Raw genomic sequence first — 22,837 nt, forward strand, 5'->3', positions numbered from 1 at the left:
CCTGCTACTGGGTTGAAGCACCCTGTTGAGGTCCTTTGTATAAAACACGTATTTATTTCGCTGCAACAATCTGACTACTCTGTGTTACTATTAATGAGAAGGTTTAGAGATATGTTATGTGAAGAGTTAAAGAGTTTAAAGCAAGACAGCAAGGCCAGGAAAGCTAAGCAGTGGACCATTCTATGTGAAGCATCTCAGAGATCTAGGCAGAGAGAAAGTGTGAGTTTTGCCTCGTGAGACAGGTGAGAGGCTGATTAGTCGTCTTTCGGAGAAACAATGCACACCAGCCGCCTCAGAAATAGAAGAGTCTACAGTAGGAGGTGCTCCTTTCAGCCCTACAGCCCTACTCTTAACCCCTTAAGATCCTTAAGGGTCTCAGCCCTACAGCACGCTCATCTCATAGATCCTTAAGGGTCTCAGCCCTACAGCACGCTCATCAGCTGTTATAGATCCTTTAGGTCAGTCTCAGCCCTACAGCCTGCTCATCACCTCTTATTGATCCTTTAGGTCTCAGCCCTACAGCCTGCTCATCAGCTCTTAAAGGTAATTTAGATCAGTCTCAGCCCTACAGCACGCTCAGCTCTTATAGATCCATTGGGGATGTTGCCATCTTTACTGCTGGAGGGGGTACTGGAGGGGGAGGGTTGGGAACTGTATAAATGTCATGCAAATGTCAAACAACAAGCAGCAGTGTGGGCATGCAGGCAGCGATGGCATCTCCAGCCTCAGCCCTGACTTACATGCTACCCAGTCTAGAGGAGAAGCCTGAGGCAGGAGCCGTTGAGTCCCTGTCCCTGACAGAGTAGACGCTTGAGTCCAGGTCTCCGCCACCTTCTGGAGTCTCAGCCAATGGGTGAAGAGCGCCAGATAGCTCCCCAGTGGTGGTGTCGGGGGTGCTCTCACTGCTGTTGGCATACAGGAGCTCCATCTGTGTGGTGGTTCTCCTGCGAGCCTGAGAGGGGGCAAACACACAAGTTCACACACGCACACACACACAAGTTCACACACACTTTCAGATGAGAAGAAGTCCACTCCATCTGCAGCAGCATTCAATGCAATGAACACTCACAGAATGACTATATAGTAAATGGCTACGCTTGTGGTAACACCATCATGGCAGATGTACTGACTCATTATAAAAGTTCTCAGTATTTTTACTCTTCTTCCCACAACATCTAGATTAAAAAAGAAATGTGATCACATGTGTTGTCTTTTAAAAGGTTATGACAGTAAATGTGATGACATGGGTGCTCTCTTAAAAGGTTAGAACAGTAAATGCAGAAGATGGCACCTTGCTTCTTGGTTTGGTCTCTCCACACAGCTTCATGAGGTCAGAGGATAGAGTGCTGAGGGGGGAGAACTTCTGTTAGCAACTTCATACTGTGTCATGATTCACACGCTTCATACTGTGGCATGATTAAGACGCTTCATACTGTGGCATGATTCACACGCTTCATACTGTGATTCACACGCTTCATACTGTGGCATGATTCACACGCTTCATACTGTGGCATGATTAACACGCTTTATACTGTGATTCACACGCTTCATACTGTGGCATGATTAAGACGCTTCATACTGTGGCATGATTCACACGCTTCATACTGTGATTCACACGCTTCATACTGTGGCATGATTCACACGCTTCATACTGTGGCATGATTAAGACGCTTCATACTGTGATTCACACGCTTCATACTGTGGCATGATTAACACGCTTCATACTGTGGCATGATTCACACGCTTCATACTGTGGCATGATTCACACGCTTCATACTGTCATTCACACGCTTCATACTGTGATTCACACGCTTCATACTGTGATTCACACGCTTCATACTGTGATTCACACGCTTCATACTGTGGCATGATTCACACGCTTCATACTGTGATTCACACGCTTCATACTGTGGCATGATTCACACGCTTCATACTGTGGCATGATTCACACGCTTCATACTGTGATTCACACGCTTCATACTGTGGCATGATTCACACGCTTCATACTGTGGCATGATTCACACGCTTTATACTGTGGCATGATTAACACGCTTCATACTGTGATTCACACGCTTCATACTGGGGCATGATTAACACTAAATTATTATTATTTTTTTTTTATAACACGCTTCATACTGTGATTCACACGCTTCATACTGTGGCATGATTAACACGCTTCATACTGTGGCATGATTCACACGCTTCATACTGTGATTCACACGCTTCATACTGTGGCATGATTCACACGCTTCATACTGTGGCATGATTCACACGCTTCAAATGTATTTTAACTTTGACAATCCTAATGATTCCCACATGTTTATAAAATCTGTTTTGAAATACATGTAAATCAATACTGTGAAAGGACTGCTGATTATTTCAAAATCTTAAACTGGAGAGAATTCATCCTGATTGCATTTAAACATTGGCCTCCTATTGGGTACAATGTTTCACTGTGTGGCATCTTCAATCCATATAACTTGCAACTTTTCATTGCTGGCATGCATCTGAGAACTTCTTTACAAGATCGTTGGGACCCAGTTATGACCAACAGGACCCGCATCAGATGCTGGATACTGGCACTGGACATTTTCCAACAAAATGGCCTAGTTAAGGGTTACCAAGTGACCAGAATATACACCATGCTGTACCTAGATGTAAGAGCTCAAATACAGGTCTAGCCAAAAGTACAAGAATGTATGTTGTTAATGGATAGAGCAACAGGCAAAGAAACACAGGCAGAAGCATTTCATACAGACTCATTTTTCAAATGGACCATCAAAGAGAAGCTGAGAAAAGTAGAGAAAGAGAGGGATGCTTACTTTCCATCTGCTGCTGGACTCTGTGTTGATTCATCACTACTGCTGTCATCCCCATTCTCTGCAGCAGGATCAGGAGGAGAGGGAAGAAGTCAATAACTTAATTTAAAAATGTACTTACTACACACCTAGATTATTTTCCATGGGAACAAAGTCATATCCACCTCCACCCGTTTGATGTGTTGGGCAGTTGACATTCTGTTTTTATTAAATTATGAGGAAAGCAGATGGGAAGGTCAGCTGTAGGGCCATGCTGGTGAGAGGTCAGCTCAGCAGGGCCATGCTATTGTTTCATTTGATTGCCATGAGCTGTGGTTCCCTACCTTACCTACCTTCAGACATGGAATGAGAGGACTGGAGACTGAAGTCTGGCTAAACAGTAAGCAGGGTATGGGTCGGGGCAGGTTGGCCTGAGGTGGGGTGGTGTGGGGGGGGGGGGCAGAATCCAAAGCAATTATGGGACAGAAAAACATTAGTAGGCTGCACATAATTCAGGTCAGCTTGCAAAACCAACCTAAACCGTGACCAGCTTCCTGGGTCCTTCGGCTGTAATGGTTTGCTAACAGATAGCATGTTGCTAAATGGGAGGTAGCTGCAGCATGGGGTTGGGGTCAGGGGGGTATTTACATGGTGGTACAGGGGGAGCAGACAGATGGAGAGATACCCAACAGCGCGACACCTCATGCACTCGCTCATGTTGTTACAGTCTTAGGTTAGTCTCAGGAGAAGGGATCCATGCACTCAGACAACATTTAACAGAGAGATCTGCATCTGCTACTTACCCAGTGGCATGTTGCCTAGCTCTGTTTCAATTCAAATAAACAGGGATGGGGGGAACAGAAAAAAAGGCAACACACAAATCAAAACACATTCCCCCAAGTCAAACCAAAATAAACCCAAACTTGCAAAGAAAAAGAAACGGTGCTGCTGCCACTCTTTAACAGAGTATCCTGATAAAGGTGAATAGATGCTGTCCAAACTGGACAAAAAAATAAACAAATTACAGGAGGCTCCTAGTATTCCCCTTACATCAAATATAAAAAAAGTAAATAGTTCAAAGAAAGGGAGCTCACATTTCATAACTTGCCTCCTTCAGTTTACTATAACAATTCATCTTTGTGTCCGTCCAGCACCTATGCAGCCCCAGACACCCAGTAGAAGAGCAGCAGGCAGCAGACCTGGCCATGCACTGGCACAGCAGGGCACCTCTGACTCTCACCCTGAGCCTCTCTCAGAAACACGCCTGGAGTCGTCAGTCATCCACACATACATGGACCACTAAACAGACTAGGAGATGAATAAGAACCTAGCACATAAAGAAATACTGAGGATTTTTTTTTTAATAGAAGCTTTTGGGAGAGAGGTGATCAGATGTGTAGTCAGGGCTTCTGATTGGCTAATATCTGTAACCTGGCATTGACTGGGGAGGTGCTGTGGGGGGGGGGGGGGTGCTCTACCTTGCAGTGCGTTCCCCAGCAGTGCGTCCAGCTCGGGGTTGAACTCAGCCTTCTCCTTCAGCATATGGAACAGCAGCTGGTTCTGAGTAGCACTGTTGATCTCTGTCTGCTTCAGACGACCTTCCATCACCTTGATCTGAGACTCTTTCTGGGCTGCCTGCAGGCCCTACAGAGAGGAGCACACAGCACACTTATCCCCCAGATCTGCCTAGTGAACCCATGGGCGATATGCACACACCAGGGAGTGCGTAAGAGCAAACACAGATGGCACAGCTTAAGCGAACACAACATACCTTTTCCCTTGACAGATCCGTCACCTTTCATTCTTGGCTTGTGAGCTGCTGCAGTACTACAGGGCTAGATGAGAAAGATGTAGAAATGGAGTGTGTCTCTGTACCTTATTAATGACCATGGTCATAAAATGATCCATCAGGAAGCGTGATTCTGACAAGGTGCAAGAACTGATGACTGCTGAAATATCCACAGTGTCTCCTTCCTCCTACAACACATGAAGGGAGGCACACAGAGGAGAAGGTCACAATAGACAGGAAATGATGTCACTGAAATTCAACCGTAGTTCATGTTCAAATTAAACCGCTCTATTTCTTGCATGGCTGAACCCCTTGAGATTGGGCCTCTTCACCTACTGAATTCTACAGCCCGGCCGACTCACCTTAGCCTCTTCCATCTGCATGATGTTGGCCTGGCAGTCGGCGATGCTGTCGTTGATGTAGTCTATGTTGGCCACCAGAGACTCCAGCTCCTCGCTCAGAGACTGGAAGGCCTTTTCGGATTCAGCCCCCTCGGACGACAGCCTGTCCCTCTTCCTGCACACCTTCTCCCGACGCTTGGTCAGCTCTTCACGTTGCTGTGGGTGACAGGGAGAACTCATGTTGATGGAAACACCACTGTATAAAAGCTGGCTTTAAGAATTCAACGGATACACACAGGCTGTCAAAATGTCATAATGCTTCGGAGAGAAATGGAACTCAAGTGTTGAAGTGTGAAATGTGTGTTGATTTAATACATGTTTTGCTAGCGCCATTGTTTTTGGCTTCATTGGATTCCAGTCTAAGGTCATGCTGTGCAGTGTGTTACTAGAGAGAGGGGGTGCTGTGTGTTACTAGAGAGAGGGGGTGCTGTGAAGGTGTGTTACTAGAGTGACTGGGTGCTGTGTGTTACTAGAGTGACGGGGTGTGTGCAGTGTGTTACTAGAGTGACGGGGTGCTGTGTGTTACTAGAGTGACGGGGTGTGTGCAGTGTGTTACTAGAGTGACGGGGTGCAGTGTGTTACTAGAGTGACGGGGTGTGTGCAGTGTGTTACTAGAGTGACGGGGTGTGTGCAGTGTGTTACTAGAGTGACGGGGTGCAGTGTGTAACTAGAGTGACGGGGTGTGTGCACTGTGCAGTGTGTTACTAGAGTGACGGGGTGTGTGCAGTGTGTTACTAGAGTGACGGGGTGTGTGCAGTGTGTTACTAGAGTGACGGGGTGCAGTGTGTTACTAGAGTGACGGGGTGTGTGCACTGTGCAGTGTGTTACTAGAGTGACGGGGTGTGTGCAGTGTGTTACTAGAGTGACGGGGTGTGTGCAGTGTGTTACTAGAGTGACGGGGTGCAGTGTGTTACTAGAGTGACGGGGTGCAGTGTGTTACTAGAGTGACGGGGTGTGTGCACTGTGCAGTGTGTTACTAGAGTGACGGGGCCACCTACCTTCAGAAGACGGTTCATATCGGCCTCCATGTTGGAGATGGTCATGCGCTGCATGATGACATCAGAGATGCGTCGCTCCAGGGTCTGCCACTTCCCCCGAGCCACTCGAGTGGAGTACACCCCCGCTGTCCTGCGCAGGTACAGCCTGCTCACAACACACCATCGTCAGGAGAGGCCTCACTCCAGCCTCCACACTAAACATGTACAGGCACATGTACACACATTGGCAGACACACACACACACACACACACACACACACACACACACACACACACACACACACACACACACACACACACACACACACACACACACACACACACACACACACACACACACACACACACACACACACACACACACACACACACACACACACACACACACACACACACACGCCTACCTGGATCCGTTCATGGCAGAGCCTGTGTGAGAGCGCACTGCTGTGTTGTGGCGAGAGTCCTGGGGAGAGTCTTGGGGGTTGACCCTACGGTTGATCTTTCCTGAAACAGGCCTCATCTGCCGTCTCAGAGAAGTGACCTTCTCACACACGCACACGCACACGCACACGCACACGCACACGCACACGCACACGCACACGCACACGCACACGCACACCCCTTAACCAACTGAAGCAACTTTAATAAGCAAACAGATGTATTCACAATTGCCCTCTTGCAGTCACAGGGTTTAAGTATTGTCTTTAAAAGTAAACAGTGTTGTTTATGCCTACATCATCCTTTAAATACTGAATGATGCATATTCTGGTGCGATCATGGGCATATTTCTGGTCTAAACAACTCTAACCTCTTCAGTCTTTCTGCGTAGAATCAGCTCCTGCTGTCTCTTCTGGGCTTCCAAAAGTTTTAGCTGGTGCTGTAAAGGACAGTGGATATGTTTTAAAAAGAGCCCACCTTACAGACTTACACACACACACACGCTGTGCTCACTCACTCACTCACTCACTAACACACACACACACACTCACTCAATAACACACACTCACTAACACACACTTACTCACTAGCTCACTCAATTACACACACACAGGATTGCTGAGCAGGATGCAAAGACTACACTACTAGATTCACACTGCACTTTAAATCAATTCAACAGGTGCAGCTTGCCTCTTTGATAAATGTCCTTATAGTTGGTCTCACCACATGTTTCTAAAAGCTTCTCTGCTACTCCCCAGGGCTTCATTTGGAATGTTTTAACAGAGGTCAGTTCTTTAAGCGGTTTCATTTACCATTCAAGATTGCCTGCTTTTCACACCAACTGCCTGAGCTTCATTGATGTCAGGTTTTATATTATTTTCCATCTTTTCAAACAGCCCTCACCTCCTGCTTCCTCTGGTCCTTCTTCAGGGTGGCGATCTCACGGTTCCTGCGGGACTCCGACATGCGGTTCTTCTCCTGCTGCTCCTTCATCTGTCTCATGAGTCGCACCTGTCACAAACATGGACACGGACACTATCAACAGCCGCGACCTGAGGCAGTCACAGTAACCACCAGTAATTACAGAGGCTGTCTGCATATGGCTGTCCACTGTCTCAGGATGATATAGCTCAACCACTTTAAGAGATAAGACACATGCCATGGGTCTCCCAAGTCAAGGGTCAATAGACAGACAGACAGACAGTGCCATAGGTCTACCCAGTCAAGGATTAACAGACAGACAGACAGAGAGACAGTGCCATGGGTCTCATCAGTCAAAGGTCAACAGACAGACAGACAGACAGACAGACAGACAGTGCCATGGGTCTCATCAGTCAAAGGTCAACAGACAGACAGACAGTGCCAGGGGTCTCATCAGTCAAGTGTCAACAGACAGACAGACAGACAGACAGTGCCATGGGTCTCCTGGGTCAACAGACAGACAGTGCCAATCCCATCACCTTGACCTTCTTCATCTCCACCACCTCAGACTGGAGTTTCTTGAGCTGCCTCTCGTACTGCGACTGGTTCCTCAGCAGCCTGGCGTGCTCCTTCTGGCCCACCTGAAGCTTCTGCAGCTCCTTGTGCATGACACCCAGCTTCTTTTCATACTCCACTTTGATCTTACGGGCCTTCTCCTCTGTGCACGTCTCCACAGAGCCTGGGACAAATACAAGCACATTCACATTCACATTCACATTCACATTAACATCCACATCCACACAGCAACACTTCATTTAGTTCCTCCACCCTGAAATGACCGAAAGTCACTATTCCCTCATGTGGAGTGTGATTGGCTCAGGGGCCTGCTGACAGTGTGTTGTAGTGTTCTGAATGGCTCAGGGGCCTGCTGCCAGTGTGTTGTAGTGTTCTAATTGGCTCAGGGGCCTGTTGCCAGTGTTTTATAGTGTTCTGATTGGCTCAGGGGCCTGCTGTCAGTGTGTTGTAGTGTTCTAATTGGCTAAGGGGCCTCGTACCCATGTTGTGCAGCACGCGGTCCCTCTCCAACTCGGTGTCTCTGATCCTGCTCTGGAGCATCATGAGCTTCTGCTCATACTGCTGTTTCAGGGTGTACAGCCGCCGCTGGCTATTCTCCAGCTCATCGATCAGCTTCTGCTTGATGGCGATCTCACAGGTGATGTTAGCCAGGTCAGCCTGGAAGTTGTCTGATACGCAAAGGAATATATATAAATATATATTTATAATAGCTATGCAATAGCTGGTTGCATTTCAGAGGCCATATTACCTTTCTCATCCAGATCAGAGTCAGAGTCATCCGAGCTCTCTTCAGCATCCATATCTTCCTCTTCATCGTCATCCTCCTCTTCCTCACCCTCCTCACGGTCACTCCCATCCTGTTGCCCCTGATGAAGCACATGATGATCAAGCAAACATCTCCACAGCCAATCAGTAAAGACAATGTAGGCAGTGACACGTACCATTTCAGCAGCATCCTCATTGGCTGGCTCAGACTGCTCTTTCTCCACTCCTTTTTCTTGGTCATTGTCTGGAACCTCTTCCTTAACATTGCTGAGAGATACAAGAAGGCATGTTAGAGCATGTCAAATTAGAAGATAACTGACTGAAGTAGTAGCTGAAATAATAGCTTAACTTCATGGTGGCAGTGAAAATGCAAAATGAATCACACTGATAAGTACAGAAAACAAAAAAGAAAACATGCAAAACAAAAACAAAAATCCAACTGCAAAAGACATGAATTTGGCAAAGGCTAAATAAGTCTGACTCATGAAGTCAAAATGTTTCAATGAAAAATCAGAAATTTGAAAAAATAATTACAACAAAGAAAAAAAAGTTTTGTTTACAGCAACTCAAAATTTAAACAAATCAGTGTGGGGAGGAAAATAGGTAGTTACCAGACCACTGAAACACAATAGCGAAAAAATAGCACTTTGAATGTTATGTGTTAGTATCACAGTCAAATTATAGATCTGTCCAAATGGACACATGAGCGGTCAGTAAATCTCTCGGGTGAAGGATGGGGATGGTTTCATGGCTAAACTGGTGTCAAATGGCATTATTGGACTTGGAGAGTGTTAGTAGGCTCTTCTCCAGGTGTGGCAACTACCTGTTAAAGAAAGAGGGTTTAAAGGGTTGGGTGGAAGGATGAGCAGAGGGCAACGCGACAAACCACAAACCTGTCCTCCTCCATCTCCTCCTCCTCCTCCCTCCTTTCCTCCAGCAGGTGCTGAAGCCTTCACTCAGAGGTGACATGACACCAGGGAGGGGCGGGGGAGGGGAGATACGCACGCAGAGAGAGAGAGAGAGAGAGAGAGAGAGAGAGAGAGAGGGATAAAGAGATGAGAGATGATGGAGAGAGCAGGACTGAGACCAAGTGTCATTTGATGTGAAGTTTGCTGGCAGCAGTGGGTTCACCCATATCACGGTCTATCTCTGTGTGATAATATGAGTCTGTTACCACTGGCAGTCACTGATAGTCAACTACTTTCTACCGGTGTAACAGGCCATAGTATACCCCCGGCCCGGACTATACCTGGGGTTAAAGGGGCCTAGGCTAGATTATACCCCGGGTATGATATGGCCTAAGCCAATTTATACTCCGGGGTTTAAATTGGCCTAAATTGGCCATTTTACTTTAACACATACCAATAAATAGTAAAACCAGAGAGACTGATAATTGTGATAACTGATAAAAAGTGGTCTCTTAATTTCCTGGTACTGGAAGAAAAAGAATAGATATCTGGACACTCTTTTATTATAACTTGACAGAAAATAAAACACAATGCACTGCAAAAACGGGAGATAAACGGTAAAAAACCTCAAGAGGCACCTGAAAGCGCACAACCCTGTAATTTATGCTATGGCAAATAAGCTAGTAACTGTCAATAACTATGTTATGTGATGTCGTTATGTGAAGTGTTGAAGTAATCTTAGTTCTTTGTCGATGTTTTGATGTTGCTTTCAGTGTTTAACTTTGAACATTTATATTGTAGCGAGGACTTGCTAGTCTTAGAAGTTGAAGTTTCAGGACGTAGTAATCTTTGATCTTTGTGGAAGTCTAATATTTTTTCTGTTTTTCTGGTTGAAGTAATAAAGGTCTATGTTTTACAGTTTTAAGATTTAAGTCAGTTAGTCTCTCACTTAACTTACCTGACAAAGCTGAACCCCCAATAAAATGTTGAAAAATAAACTAATTCTTGTGTATATCACTCAACACTTCTGATATCATGGGGGTATAATCTGGCCCGAGGGGGTATGAATTGGCCTAGGCCATATTTATCCGGGGTATAATCTAGCCTAGGCCCCTTTAACCCTAGGTATAGTCCGGGCCAGGGGTATACTATGGCCTGTTACACTGGTATACAGATAAAAGGAGCCAAAGACAAAACATACAAGAAAACATTAAAAACCACAAAGATTAGCTTGTGATATCAAACCTGTTGTGTTCTATAACGCACCACCACTAGGTGGCGACTATGCGTTGAATGTAAGATGTTTTAGTATGAAAGAAGATGATTCGGAATTGAGAAGAAGTAAAGAAAGGAATGAGGAATGACGTGTCCGTGTATTACTCCTGAACTACTAGCTTAAGAATACAGTTTAGTTTAGTGCAACTACTACTTTATTAATACACCTTACAACGCAACAAAACCCATGTCATTTTTGATGACATAAATAGGCATTATGAATTTAAAGAAAACCCTCTACAGTCCAGAGAAGACCACCCAGATCCCATCATATGTGCCCACTTCTGTCCTCATTACCTCTTCTTCTTCTTTTTCTCCTTCCTTCTGAGCTTCTCCAGATCCTTCTTGGCGAGCTCAATGATGTCTGAGGCCTCCTTGTCTGGCCCGGGCCCCAGGAGGGCGGAGGAGAAGGCTCCGGGTCCTCCATAGAATGCAGAGTGGTTCGAGGCACGCGAGAGGTTCTTCCTCAGGTTCTCATTCACTGCTTCACTCTCCAGGTGCTTTGCCCTTCAAATGACATTCAGAGACACGCATATAAATAGTGTACATACATATCCACACAAACAAACTCTGACTGATCTGAGGACAGCAGCATGAGTACATGCAGGGACCCCTAGACTGTACCTGAGGTCTTCAATCTCTTTAATGTAGTTCTGAATCATGTTACCAATTTCCTCACTCCCTTCACCTGGAGGTGTAGAGCAGGATAGAGCAGAAAAAAAAGATTTGTGTGTGATTTATTTTGTTAATGGTGACATGGGTTATAAAACAATCATTACATTTTGTTTCATATCTCTTGGGAATTCAAATAAATATCACCTCATTGATTGCCATGCAGACTCAAACACAGGGCTTTAGGCAGCTTATAGAGCTTTATAAAGACTTGGCCCAGAATCAAGAGACATTCAGGTTTAAAAATATAAAGTGTAAAAATATAGGAATAGTACTGCTGTGGTCTTGTGCCCTAACCCTGTCATGATGACACAGCAGGAGCACAGCTGATTCTGGGGGCTTTGCTCTGCCCTCCACCCACTGAGCTCTACTCGTACCCATGTTAGCCAGCGCATGTTTGGCCTGGTCGCTCAGGAGTTGGGTTAGACGCGCCCTCTGGACGTCAATGGTCTCCTGCATGGCCTTCACCCGCACACGCAGGTTTGCGTTCTCCGTCTGCATCATCGAGTTCTCGTGGAACATGTCGTTGATGCTCTCCAGGCCATCCTCTCCCACCAGTCGCTTCCCCTGTGACAGGACAGAGGATGACTCAATCATCTTCAACCACTCAAAAGAGCAAAGAGGAAACTCACTGTACAGGCTTTTTAAATAGGCTTGACCCAGATACTCTGGCCAGACATATTATTTATATAAGTCTGTCACCAGCTTGGTACTCAGCGATCATGTCATCCAGTCGACTAAAAGAGCCGTCAAGCTACAGTAGACTAGCCTGACCTGATCCCTCTTGTTAATCTAGTTCATACTAGGGGGAAATGTCCATCAGATGTCGACTCGACAGGACAGAGCCCTCAGGAGCTGGCTCTAATTCAGTCTCTCCTGTCTGTCTGTCTGTCACTGTGCTGAGGTTGCTGCCTGCAGTGCCAAAACTACCTGCACATCTCAGACAGAACTGTAATTAGCTTTGGACTAGAAAAAACTGCTAGCCATGGGATTCAGAGATGCCAGCAGTTCTATTTTTGTAAGATGCCTGAATCTTAACTAGTTCTTTAGTACCTCAAACAACACTTTGGTATAAAACTTAAATAAACTACAACTGAAACTGACCAAAATCTACTCTCCATAGTATCACTCTAGCCTACCTCTATGATACCTCTCTCTTGGGTCTCTTCATGGTCTCCCTCTAGCCCACCTCTAGGATACCTCTCTCTTGGGTCTCTTCATAGTATCACTCTAGCCCACCTCTTTGATACGTCTCTCTTGGGTCTCTTCATAGTCTCACTCTAGCCTACCTCTATACCTCTCTCTTGGGTCTCTTCATTCATAGTCTCACTCTAGAATTCAATTCAATGTTATTTAAGCAATATAGCACGAGTGGGAGTGGGGTAGGTAAGGGATATTCCCACGGGTGGTGTTCGGCCGTAGCCACCGAGTCCGGAGGCCGAGTGGCGTAGGCAACAACACACGTGGGAATATCCCTTACCTACCCCACTCCCACTCGTGCTATATTGCTTTTATAAAACAATTTTATAGTCACCCAATTAACATTTCAACACGAAGATATTGATACAAAAAAATTGTATTTCGACATTGTTTCTCTGCAACAAAAAATAGTTCCATTGTCAACGTCTTGGTTTGGAATTATAAGAACTTTGAATTAACGGTTATCATCAATGCGCTATAGAATGTTTCATCGCGGAGTGATTTATTATTGGCTGTGAAAAGTCCTCGTTGGGTTGTTCTGGGATAATCCAACGCATGGAACGTCTCTCGTCCAATCAGATACAGCTAAATAACGCGATGGAACCCAATTGTTTTATAATAATTTATAAAGCACCATTCTAGGGTTAACAGATATCGCCTCAAAGCACTTAACAGAGCCCCAAACCTGAACACCCTAGAGCTAGCGCAATCTCATGGATGTGCAGGATCTGATGTGTATATTTAATCTCATGGATATGCAGGATCTGATGTGAATATTTAATCTCATGGATGTGCAGGATCTGATGTGTATATTTAATCTCATGGATATGCAGGATCTGATGTGAATATTTAATCTCATGGATGTGCAGGATCTGATGTGTATATTTAATCTCATGGATATGCAGGATCTGATGTGAATATTTAATCTCATGGATGTGCAGGATCTGATGTGTATATTTAATCTCATGGATATGCAGGATCTGATGTGAATATTTAATCTCATGGATGTGCAGGATCTGATGTGTATATTTAATCTCATGGATATGATGGTTCATGATGTGTATATTCTGAGCCACATTACTAGAAGCTTTGATTTTGGGCCGTAACCCTTGAGTGCTCACCGTCCTGTACTCCATGAGCTCGATCTGTAGTCTGGCGATCTCGGTCCTCAGGGCGCTGATCTGCTGGCTGGCCTTGTCCTGGTTGACCGTCACCTTGTTCTTGATGTTCCTGGCCCGGTTGGCGTACTTGAGCGTGTTCAGAGTCTCCATGAAGTCACGGTCGGACGGGCTGATGCAGGCGATCATCACCGTCTGGCTGAGATGTGAGCACATCAACATCGAGAGTCACACACAGCACGTTCATGTGGACATATCAGAGAGTCACACACAGCACGTCCATATCAGAGAGTCACACACAGCACGTTCATGTGGATGTATCAAAGACACACACACACACACAGCACGTTAATGTGGACATATCAGAGAGTCACACAGAGCACGTTCATGTGGACGTATCAGAGACACACACACAGCACGTTCATGTGGACGTATCAGAGACACACACACAGCACGTTCATGTGGACGTATCAGAGACACACACACACAGCACGTTCATGTGGACATATCAGAGAGTCACAGACAGAGCACGTTCATGTGGACGTATCAGAGACACACACACACACAGCACGTTTATGTGGACGTATCAGAGTCACAGACAGAGCACGTTCATGTGGACGTATCAGAGACACACACACACACACACACACAGCACGTTCATGTGTACGTATCAGAGTCACACACAGCACGTTCATGTGGACGTATCAGAGAGTCACACACACACACACACACAGCACGTTCATGTGGACGTATCACAGACACACACACAGCACGTTCATGTGGACGTATCAAAGTCACACACAGCACGTTCATGTGGACGTATCAGAGAGTCACACACAGCACGTTCATGTGGACGTATCAGAGAGTCACACACAGCACGTTCATGTGTACGTATCAGAGTCACACACACACACAGCACGTTTCAAAGAGTCACAGACCGAGCATGTTCATGTGGACGTATGAGAGACACACACACACACACACACACAGCACGTTCATGTGGACGTATCAGACACACACACAGCACGTTCATGTGGACATATCAGACACACACACAGCACGTTCATGTGGACATATCAGAGTCACACACAGCACGTTCATGTTTACGTATCAGAGAGTCACACAGCTTGTTCATGTGGACGTATCAGAGTCACACACAGCACGTTCATGTGGACGTATCAGACACACACAGCACGTTCATGTGGACGGTAACAGAGACAAACACAGCACGTTCATGTGGACGTATCAGACACACACAGCACGTTCATGTGGACGTATCAGACTGACGTGAGAACTCATTGAGAGTACTGCATGCTGCTCACATACCTGTTTCCTCCCAGAGAGTCCTGCAGAAGGCGTGTGAGTTTGGAGTCCCTGTAAGGCACGTGGGTTGTTCTCTTGCTTCTATCTCCTAAAGCGCTGATGACATTTCCTAAAGCCAACTGCATCAAGAAAAAGAAGATCATTCAACTAAACCTCTAGACATGGTCAATTATATACACTTTCAACTGCTTGAAGAATTCAATGTCACTTGTGGCCACTAGATGGCCATCAAGTCAACAAAAAAGGATAGAGGCTGGAAACATGGAATCCTTTCGTAGACAGTACAGCTTCCTGCCAGCATGAGCAGTGCATAAACACACCCAATCAATAGAAAGGCATCTGTAAAGAAATCAACCTTCACTGGCTGAAAAACTCCCATCATTTTATATATCACTTCAAAAGAACCTCAATGTCTTTGCTGCAATACACTTAACATAGATAAGTCAGACTGCACCAGAAAAAAGACTAGAGATTGCCCTGAGCCTCACCAGGCCACAGTTGATGGAGATGCCCTCTTTGGCTCGGTCCCCCGTGGCTCCGGTCCGCTTCAGGCGCTCAGAACCGGCCAGGTCCACAAAGTGAAACTTGGCTGTGAGGGTTTCAAACTCATCCATCTCAGACGAGCCCTCTGCCAGACGATTGTCAGTCTCATCACCTTGCTTCACAGCACAAGGAAAGAAACAGTCTATGACCACCTCTATGACCACCTCTATGCCTGACAGACTGGCTTGACTATCACAGCAGCATACAGTACCTACATGTGTTGCATGTGTACATCTAATATTAGCTCCAATTACCAATGCAAGATTTTCACATTTGAACCACACACCAAACATACTGTGGAAAAATCATAATTAGGCAGTTAACCCCTTTTAAATGAATGATGTTTGAAAAATTTGACATTATGATCTCGATTGAAGGAACATCAAGTTAGATGGGCATCAAATGTTCCAGTGACTGCTTTCTGAAACGGTGCAGGGGGACAGTGAGCCTACATTGTCACTGGTGCAGACGCGCACTTGGCACAGGTGGATGGTGAAGATGGCATGGGAGCGGGAGCTCTGGACATTCATCTGGGTGCTGGCTGTGCTGCGGGAGAGGGCACCCAGCTTCAGACACTGCAACATCTGAGCCACACACACGCACACGCACACGCACACGCACACACACACAGGGAGGGAGAGAGAGAGAGAAATAACTACACATGACACAAACACTCAACTTTTGATGTTAAGTTTTAGAACGCGTTGATTTAAGAAAGGTTTCCACTTCTTTCAGATACACAGTAGATAAAGATGGGTCCCATTTTGCCATCTCCGTACCTCAGCTTCTGATGAGACCGTGCGCGTGGTCACCCCCACTGTGTAGATCCCTCCATTAGCATCTTCATGGATCTTTATGTGAGACTTCTGTTTCCGTGCCTCCATATCCCGTGTGGAGTCAAAGAGATCCAGCACCTCTTCATTATACAGCTGCACCAAACCGACACACACACACACACACACACACACACACACACACACACACACACACACACACACACACACACACACACACACACACACACACACACACACACACACACACACACACACACACACACACACACACACACACACACACACACACACACACACACACACACATACAAGAACACACACACACACACACACACACACACACACACACGAGCACACACACACACACACACACACACACACACACACACACACACAAGAACACACACACACACACACACACACACACACTATTGCATTTAAATTCATTCAACAAATCATATAAGAAAAGGTTCCTACATTACAGATAAGGTATACATCATATACATAAACATCACTGCTGTGTAAACTACAAGAACTACAGTTTGAGAAGAAACCCTTATGTCTACTAGGAACATCCTGAAGAGATTTTCAAAACATATAATATAAGGAGGAGGCTATGTCAACATGATGGACATTGAAAGTATAGTGCTTGACTAATAAGCTCCCCATGTCTCTCTCCCCCAACTAACCCTCCTGCCTAACCCCACGCTCTCTTGCCCCTGTAAAACAGCTGAGGGAGACACTTGTCAGAGGTTAATTTAAGAAGGAGAGCGAGGCGGGAGGAGGGGAAAGGACACGATAAATAACACCCATCCTCAATAAACTGGGACCGAAATAGACCCGTGAACCCAAGAGACCTGTCATGGAACTCAGGACTGAAGCCCTAACAGTGGACGCACAGTTGGAGCTCAGGACTGAGGCCCTTACAGTGGACGCACATTTGGAACTCAGGACTGAGGCCCTTACAGTGGACAGAGAGTTGGCAGTGCTGTAAAGGCTCACACAGCTAACTGACAATGCCAGAGCCGGCTTGGCATGATAACACAATAAACAGAATAAATAACCTGAAAGCCCTCTTTGCTCAAATGCATTAGGGTCAAACCTAGAGCAGCTGAATTCAGAGGCTAATCAAAACAACAGTCCTGTGCATTGGTCCTATGCGGAAGACCAAATCTCAGCATGCTCTTGTACCTCCAAGAACTGGGCGTTGATCTTGAACTCAGGCACAGGGCGTCCCTGTTCGACAGCGGCCTGCTTCCGCTGCTCGATGCCCTGGAAGAGGTGGGTGACTGCCCGTGGGATGATGCCCTTCTCCTCATCCATGATGTTGACATCGAAGCCCGTGCCCATGGTGTACGTCTTCCCAGAGCCAGTCTGTGTGATAAGACAACAGAGAGGAGTTCAAACTGGATCTTATTTCCAGCAGCTTCCCTCCTGGGGGACATGCTTGTCTTGTGTAGAACCAGGAGTTGGAGTTGGGGGAAAATCATAGCTTGCTAAGTATCTGTTGACACACATTTCAGTAATACTGGTATAATCGAAATCTAGCACAGTGTTGTGAGATAAACAAGTTATTACAGATCATGAGCCAAAAAAGGACATTATGTGAGGTGTACCCCTTCATAAATCTACTAAGAGTATAAAAAGTTCAAGCCTAAAAGACAACAATCATGCAGACAAAGTCATGACAGTGAAAGTGACGATTCTCCAGAGGTGGCATTCATGGCCTGGGGGCTGAGGTCACACAGCGGAGCTGCTACAAAGCCGGGATTAGCACACGGAAGAGGACAGGGATGAGCGGGAGGCAGGCAGGCAGGGAGGCAGGCAGGCAGGCAGGCAGACGTGGGGCTGGTGGAATGGGGCTGGTGGAATGGGCTCGCTGGGGAGAGCAGAGCAGCTCCTGGGATGTAGGTCATCACTGATGTCTACCGCATGGTGGAGGGGGATGAAATATGAAATATACATGGATACAGATGAAGTGTGCTCTTAATGCTTCCGGGAAGTTCCACTCACTACAGCTCCGCCTACCACTACACCATAATTAAATCCCTCTGAGTGAGCCACACAGACTGGTTGTCATGGCAACTTCAGTGAGGGGGAAAGTAAGGAAGGGAGCTGCTGGAGCTAAACTTGTCATCCTCTGTGGGAGGATCTTTAAAGAGAGACAGTGTAAGCCAGACAGACAGAAAGATAGAGAGAGAGAGAGAGAGAGAGGGCAAATGAAAAGTCGAAATGCAGGACGCTTGGAGGAGAGAGTAATCAGCAGGATTTGACAGGGAAATGGAGGGAGAGGCTCATCTCTGTAAACACATGGGATTACTGACTGCCACTGCTGAGTCAGCTGGAAGAGACAGACGCTTGTCCCCCTGTGTACAGCCATCACAGAAACCCCACAACACCTCTTCATCTATGTACAGCCATCACAGAAACCCTACATCACTCCTTCATCTGTGTACAGTCCATCACAGAAACCCTACATCACTCCTTCATCTGTATACAGTCCATCACAGAAACCCTACATCACTCCTTCATCTATGTACAGCCATCACAGAAACCCCACAACACCTCTTCATCTGTGTACAGCCCATCACAGAAACCCTACATCACTCCATCACAGAAACCCTACATCACTCCATCACAGAAACCCTACATCACTCCTTTATCACAGAAACCCTACATCACTCCTTCATCTGTATACAGCCCATCACAGAAACCCTACATCACTCCTTCATCTATGTACAGCCCATCACAGAAACCCTACATCACTCCTTCATCTATGTACAGTCCATCACAGAAACCCTACATCACTCCTTCATCTATGTACAGTCCATCACAGAAACCCCACATCACTCCTTCATCTGTGTACAGTCCATCACAGAAATCCTACATCACTCCATCACAGAAACCCTACATCACTCCTTTATCACAGAAACCCTACATCACTCCTTCATCTGTATACAGCCCATCACAGAAACCCTACATCACTCCTTCATCTATGTACAGCCCATCACAGAAATCCTACATCACACCATCACAGAAACCCTACATCACTCCTTTATCACAGAAACCCTACATCACTCCTTCATCTGTATACAGCCCATCACAGAAACCCTACATCACTCCTTCATCTATGTACAGCCCATCACAGAAATCCTACATCACTCCATCACAGAAACCCTACATCACTCCTTCATCTGTATACAGCCCATCACAGAAACCCTACATCACTCCTTCATCTGTATACAGCCCATCACAGAAACCCTACATCACTCCTTCATCTGTATACAGCCCATCACAGAAATCCTACATCACTCCATCACAGAAACCCTACATCACTCCTTTATCACAGAAACCCTACATCACTCCTTCATCTACATCACTCCTTCATCTGTGTACAGCCATCACAGAAACCCTATATCACTCCTTCATCTGTATACAGCCCATCACAGAAATCCTACATCACTCCATCACAGAAACCCTATATCACTCCTTCATCTGTATACAGCCCATCACAGAAATCCTACATCACTCCATCACAGAAACCCTACATCACTCCTTCATCTTTGCTGCGCTGTATTAGCTTTCTGAGTACATTTAAGAAAATGGGAGAACAGGAACTTTGGTGAAAAATTCTAATTTGACCAGGATTTGCTGAAGATGTGAATGTGTTTGCTATAAGTTCAGGTTGAAATAGGGCACAAAGGCACATGTTTGCTCTGAGCCTTCTTCAGCATTCCTGCTCACTAACCTGTCCATAGGCAAATATGGTGGCATTGTAGCCCTCGAAGCAGCCCTCAATCAGCTTCTCTGTGCAGTTGCCATAGATGTTGTCCTGTTGGGAGTCCATGTCGAACACATAGTCGTATGTGAAGGCCTTGTCCTTTCCCAGCATGACCATGGGCTCCCCAGGGCTCACAAATGTGCAGATGTGACATCCCTCAATCTTCTCTCGGGCCAACTGTGGACGAATCCTAACAGAAAAGAGACAGAAACATTTAAATGCTAGTGCTTCCTCAAGCCCTCTTTCAAACTGAGGCCCTCATAAGCATTTACGCACCATAGCCAGGTTTGTTTACATTTTTAAATGTTTACATTTTGTCATTTAGCAGGTACAAAGTAATTGCATTTATTCAGTGTCTTGCTCAGGGACCCTTATACACTCGGTAAAAAGGAGTGGGGAATGGAACTAACTAAACTTCGGATTCCTAAACGGCTCCTTTACCTCCTGCATCACTGTCACCCCAGAAAGGTTGTAAACTTATTAGCAATGAGAGATTCAAATCCAAACGCATTTTTAATATGATTAACATGAGTTTTTGTTTCTGTTAAGTAGCTAGTATAATTAATGTCTAGTCATTTTTCATCAGGTGATGCTTCTGGGGCTGAATATTCAGTTCAGACAGACAAACTAAAACCTACAGGTGTACTTTTAAAGGACTCAGATACAGATTCAGATCACAACATTCCTTTACCTAAAGATGCCTCTGTTTCAGTGCATATTGTCTGTCCTGCATGAAGGTTAAGTCATAAATCTGGCTCAATCTAAGAGCAAATAAAGTGTTGAAAACCGAAATCAGCCCATAATGGAAGTAAAGCAGTGGCCAAGAGAGCCACCGGACCCTCCTGGGCCCTTCATCTGCCTATCCCAGGCTGCATAACAGCAGCTTTGTTGAGCTCTGGGCAGAGGGGACAATCAGTGCTGGGAGAACAACAGTGCCTCCATTGTGTCTGTGGGTGACACAGGACCTGGCCATTGGCACAGTTTCGCACTGGACCGTGAAAAGAGGGAGGGAGAGGGAGAGATCAAGCTCGAAGAAAGAAGGAATGAAGGGATGTGAGAGGACAGGCAGAGGACAGGCTCTATGTGCACTTCTTTGAGTCTAGGCTCAGGGATGCTCTCTACAGAAAGACAGAACAAGTGCCAATCCTCCACTGACATCTGGACAAAACTAGCTAACCTGGCAGTTTTGGTTCTGAACTCCAAACTGGACCGAATTGTAAGTCACTTCTGAAAATGTCTGTGAAATTGATACAGGTCATGGTAAAATATAACTAACATTCAAAATGGGATTAGAACCCTAAGCATTTGATGTAAAGAGAGATGTTGAGGTAAGAAGGTCTTACTGGCTATCTGCAGCTTTGGGATACTCCACAAACACAATCTTAAAGCAACACTATGCAACAATTTGACACTTCTTGAGGTTTGGTTTTACAGGCAACTAGTTTTGGTACCATCCTCAAATTCATTTTGATAGCAAGGTCATGTAAAAGACAGATGAACACTTGTGTCTTTCCCACTAACCATCCAGGATATGCACTATGTAGTTATATGTTCCAAGCTGGAAAACCCTGCAAAAATGGTAGAAAAGCTGTAAACAGCATGATATTGCCAGCTACACTGCCAAAAGACACCAGTCAGTGTGTTGGCAAACTAATATCAGTGCCAACTGGTCTGTTGATTGTGTTTGCATGCCTTTAACACTCTACAGTCCAAGGCCTTTTAGACGTTTTTGTACATTCCCCTTAACTAAAAACATTGATGCTGGATGGAATATATGATTCTATTCTCAAAAACCTCAGCAATAATATCATGTAAGTAAAAGGAATGTAGTAAAAAAAAGTATGTAAACATATCCTTGGAAAAACCTTGTTTCAAAAGTGCTCAGACTTTGTACAAAAACACATTGTAAAGATTTTAAAGACTTTTTATTTCTGAGCTTGTAAACATAGGTGTTGGCTAAACACATGTTAGTTTAGCATTCAGAAAGTGTGTTTTATTTCACTACCACATATTTATAATTTCAGAGTGTCCTTTGCCATTCCTAAGTCTGTGTCCCTACAAATGCATATTGATGAGTTGGTGTGAACAAACCTGTGACACCTTCGTCAAAGACAAAGGGCATTGCCTAATGGCCCTAGAATGTCTTTGTGGCCCACTACCCCCTGAGGTGATCTTGCCACACCATGACCCAATGGAGATCACTGAATCACCATCCCCTTATCATATGAATAGCTGTCATTTGCTAATGGGTGGGTCCTTAGCAGCAGAAACCCCACTCAGATGCCGAAAAGTGCAACACATCAGTTCTATTCCCCTGACAAAGTGCTTATTTATTTTACATTTTTGAACTGTATATATTATAAAAGAAAAGGGTTCAATGTTTCCGTGGTTGTTCTTTTTATGTCTCTAAGACGAAAACTCCCGGAGCCTTTCATTGTTTTTGACACACACAAAAAAATATCCCGGACGAGGGGTATAGACTGATTAGTGTTAAGGTAGTTAGCTTGCTAGTTTTTGAACAAAACTACTTATTG

General features: G+C 45.5%; 1 protein-coding gene across 5 annotated transcripts in view; it reads right to left on the reverse strand.

Moving 5' to 3' along the window:
- Window positions 1-22,837, reverse strand: part of kif21a (kinesin family member 21A) — a 40,143-nt gene that overhangs the window by 9,382 nt on the left and 7,924 nt on the right. For 4 of the 5 annotated variants that reach the window (XM_080841935.1, XM_080841934.1, XM_080841932.1 and 1 more), the window contains exons 2-26: window positions 20,271-20,493; window positions 17,714-17,896; window positions 16,505-16,654; window positions 16,178-16,309; window positions 15,671-15,841; window positions 15,186-15,301; window positions 13,863-14,058; window positions 11,919-12,108; window positions 11,494-11,557; window positions 11,167-11,376; window positions 8,863-8,953; window positions 8,670-8,787; window positions 8,401-8,589; window positions 7,885-8,084; window positions 7,328-7,435; window positions 6,795-6,863; window positions 6,391-6,527; window positions 5,987-6,131; window positions 4,950-5,144; window positions 4,674-4,775; window positions 4,277-4,442; window positions 3,602-3,622; window positions 2,823-2,880; window positions 1,292-1,346; window positions 741-952 (exon numbers count right to left, since the gene is read on the reverse strand). In XM_080841935.1, coding sequence (XP_080698061.1) covers window positions 741-952; window positions 1,292-1,346; window positions 2,823-2,880; window positions 3,602-3,622; window positions 4,277-4,442; window positions 4,674-4,775; window positions 4,950-5,144; window positions 5,987-6,131; window positions 6,391-6,527; window positions 6,795-6,863; window positions 7,328-7,435; window positions 7,885-8,084; window positions 8,401-8,589; window positions 8,670-8,787; window positions 8,863-8,953; window positions 11,167-11,376; window positions 11,494-11,557; window positions 11,919-12,108; window positions 13,863-14,058; window positions 15,186-15,301; window positions 15,671-15,841; window positions 16,178-16,309; window positions 16,505-16,654; window positions 17,714-17,896; window positions 20,271-20,493 — 3,501 coding nt within the window. The remainder of the gene's footprint in view (window positions 1-740; window positions 953-1,291; window positions 1,347-2,822; window positions 2,881-3,601; window positions 3,623-4,276; window positions 4,443-4,673; window positions 4,776-4,949; window positions 5,145-5,986; window positions 6,132-6,390; window positions 6,528-6,794; window positions 6,864-7,327; window positions 7,436-7,884; window positions 8,085-8,400; window positions 8,590-8,669; window positions 8,788-8,862; window positions 8,954-11,166; window positions 11,377-11,493; window positions 11,558-11,918; window positions 12,109-13,862; window positions 14,059-15,185; window positions 15,302-15,670; window positions 15,842-16,177; window positions 16,310-16,504; window positions 16,655-17,713; window positions 17,897-20,270; window positions 20,494-22,837) is intronic. The other variant, XM_080841933.1, reaches the window with a different exon arrangement.

The sequence above is a fragment of the Sprattus sprattus genome, assembly GCF_963457725.1.
Source record: "Sprattus sprattus genome assembly, chromosome: 7".
In the NCBI taxonomy this organism is placed as follows: domain Eukaryota; kingdom Metazoa; phylum Chordata; class Actinopteri; order Clupeiformes; family Clupeidae; genus Sprattus; species Sprattus sprattus.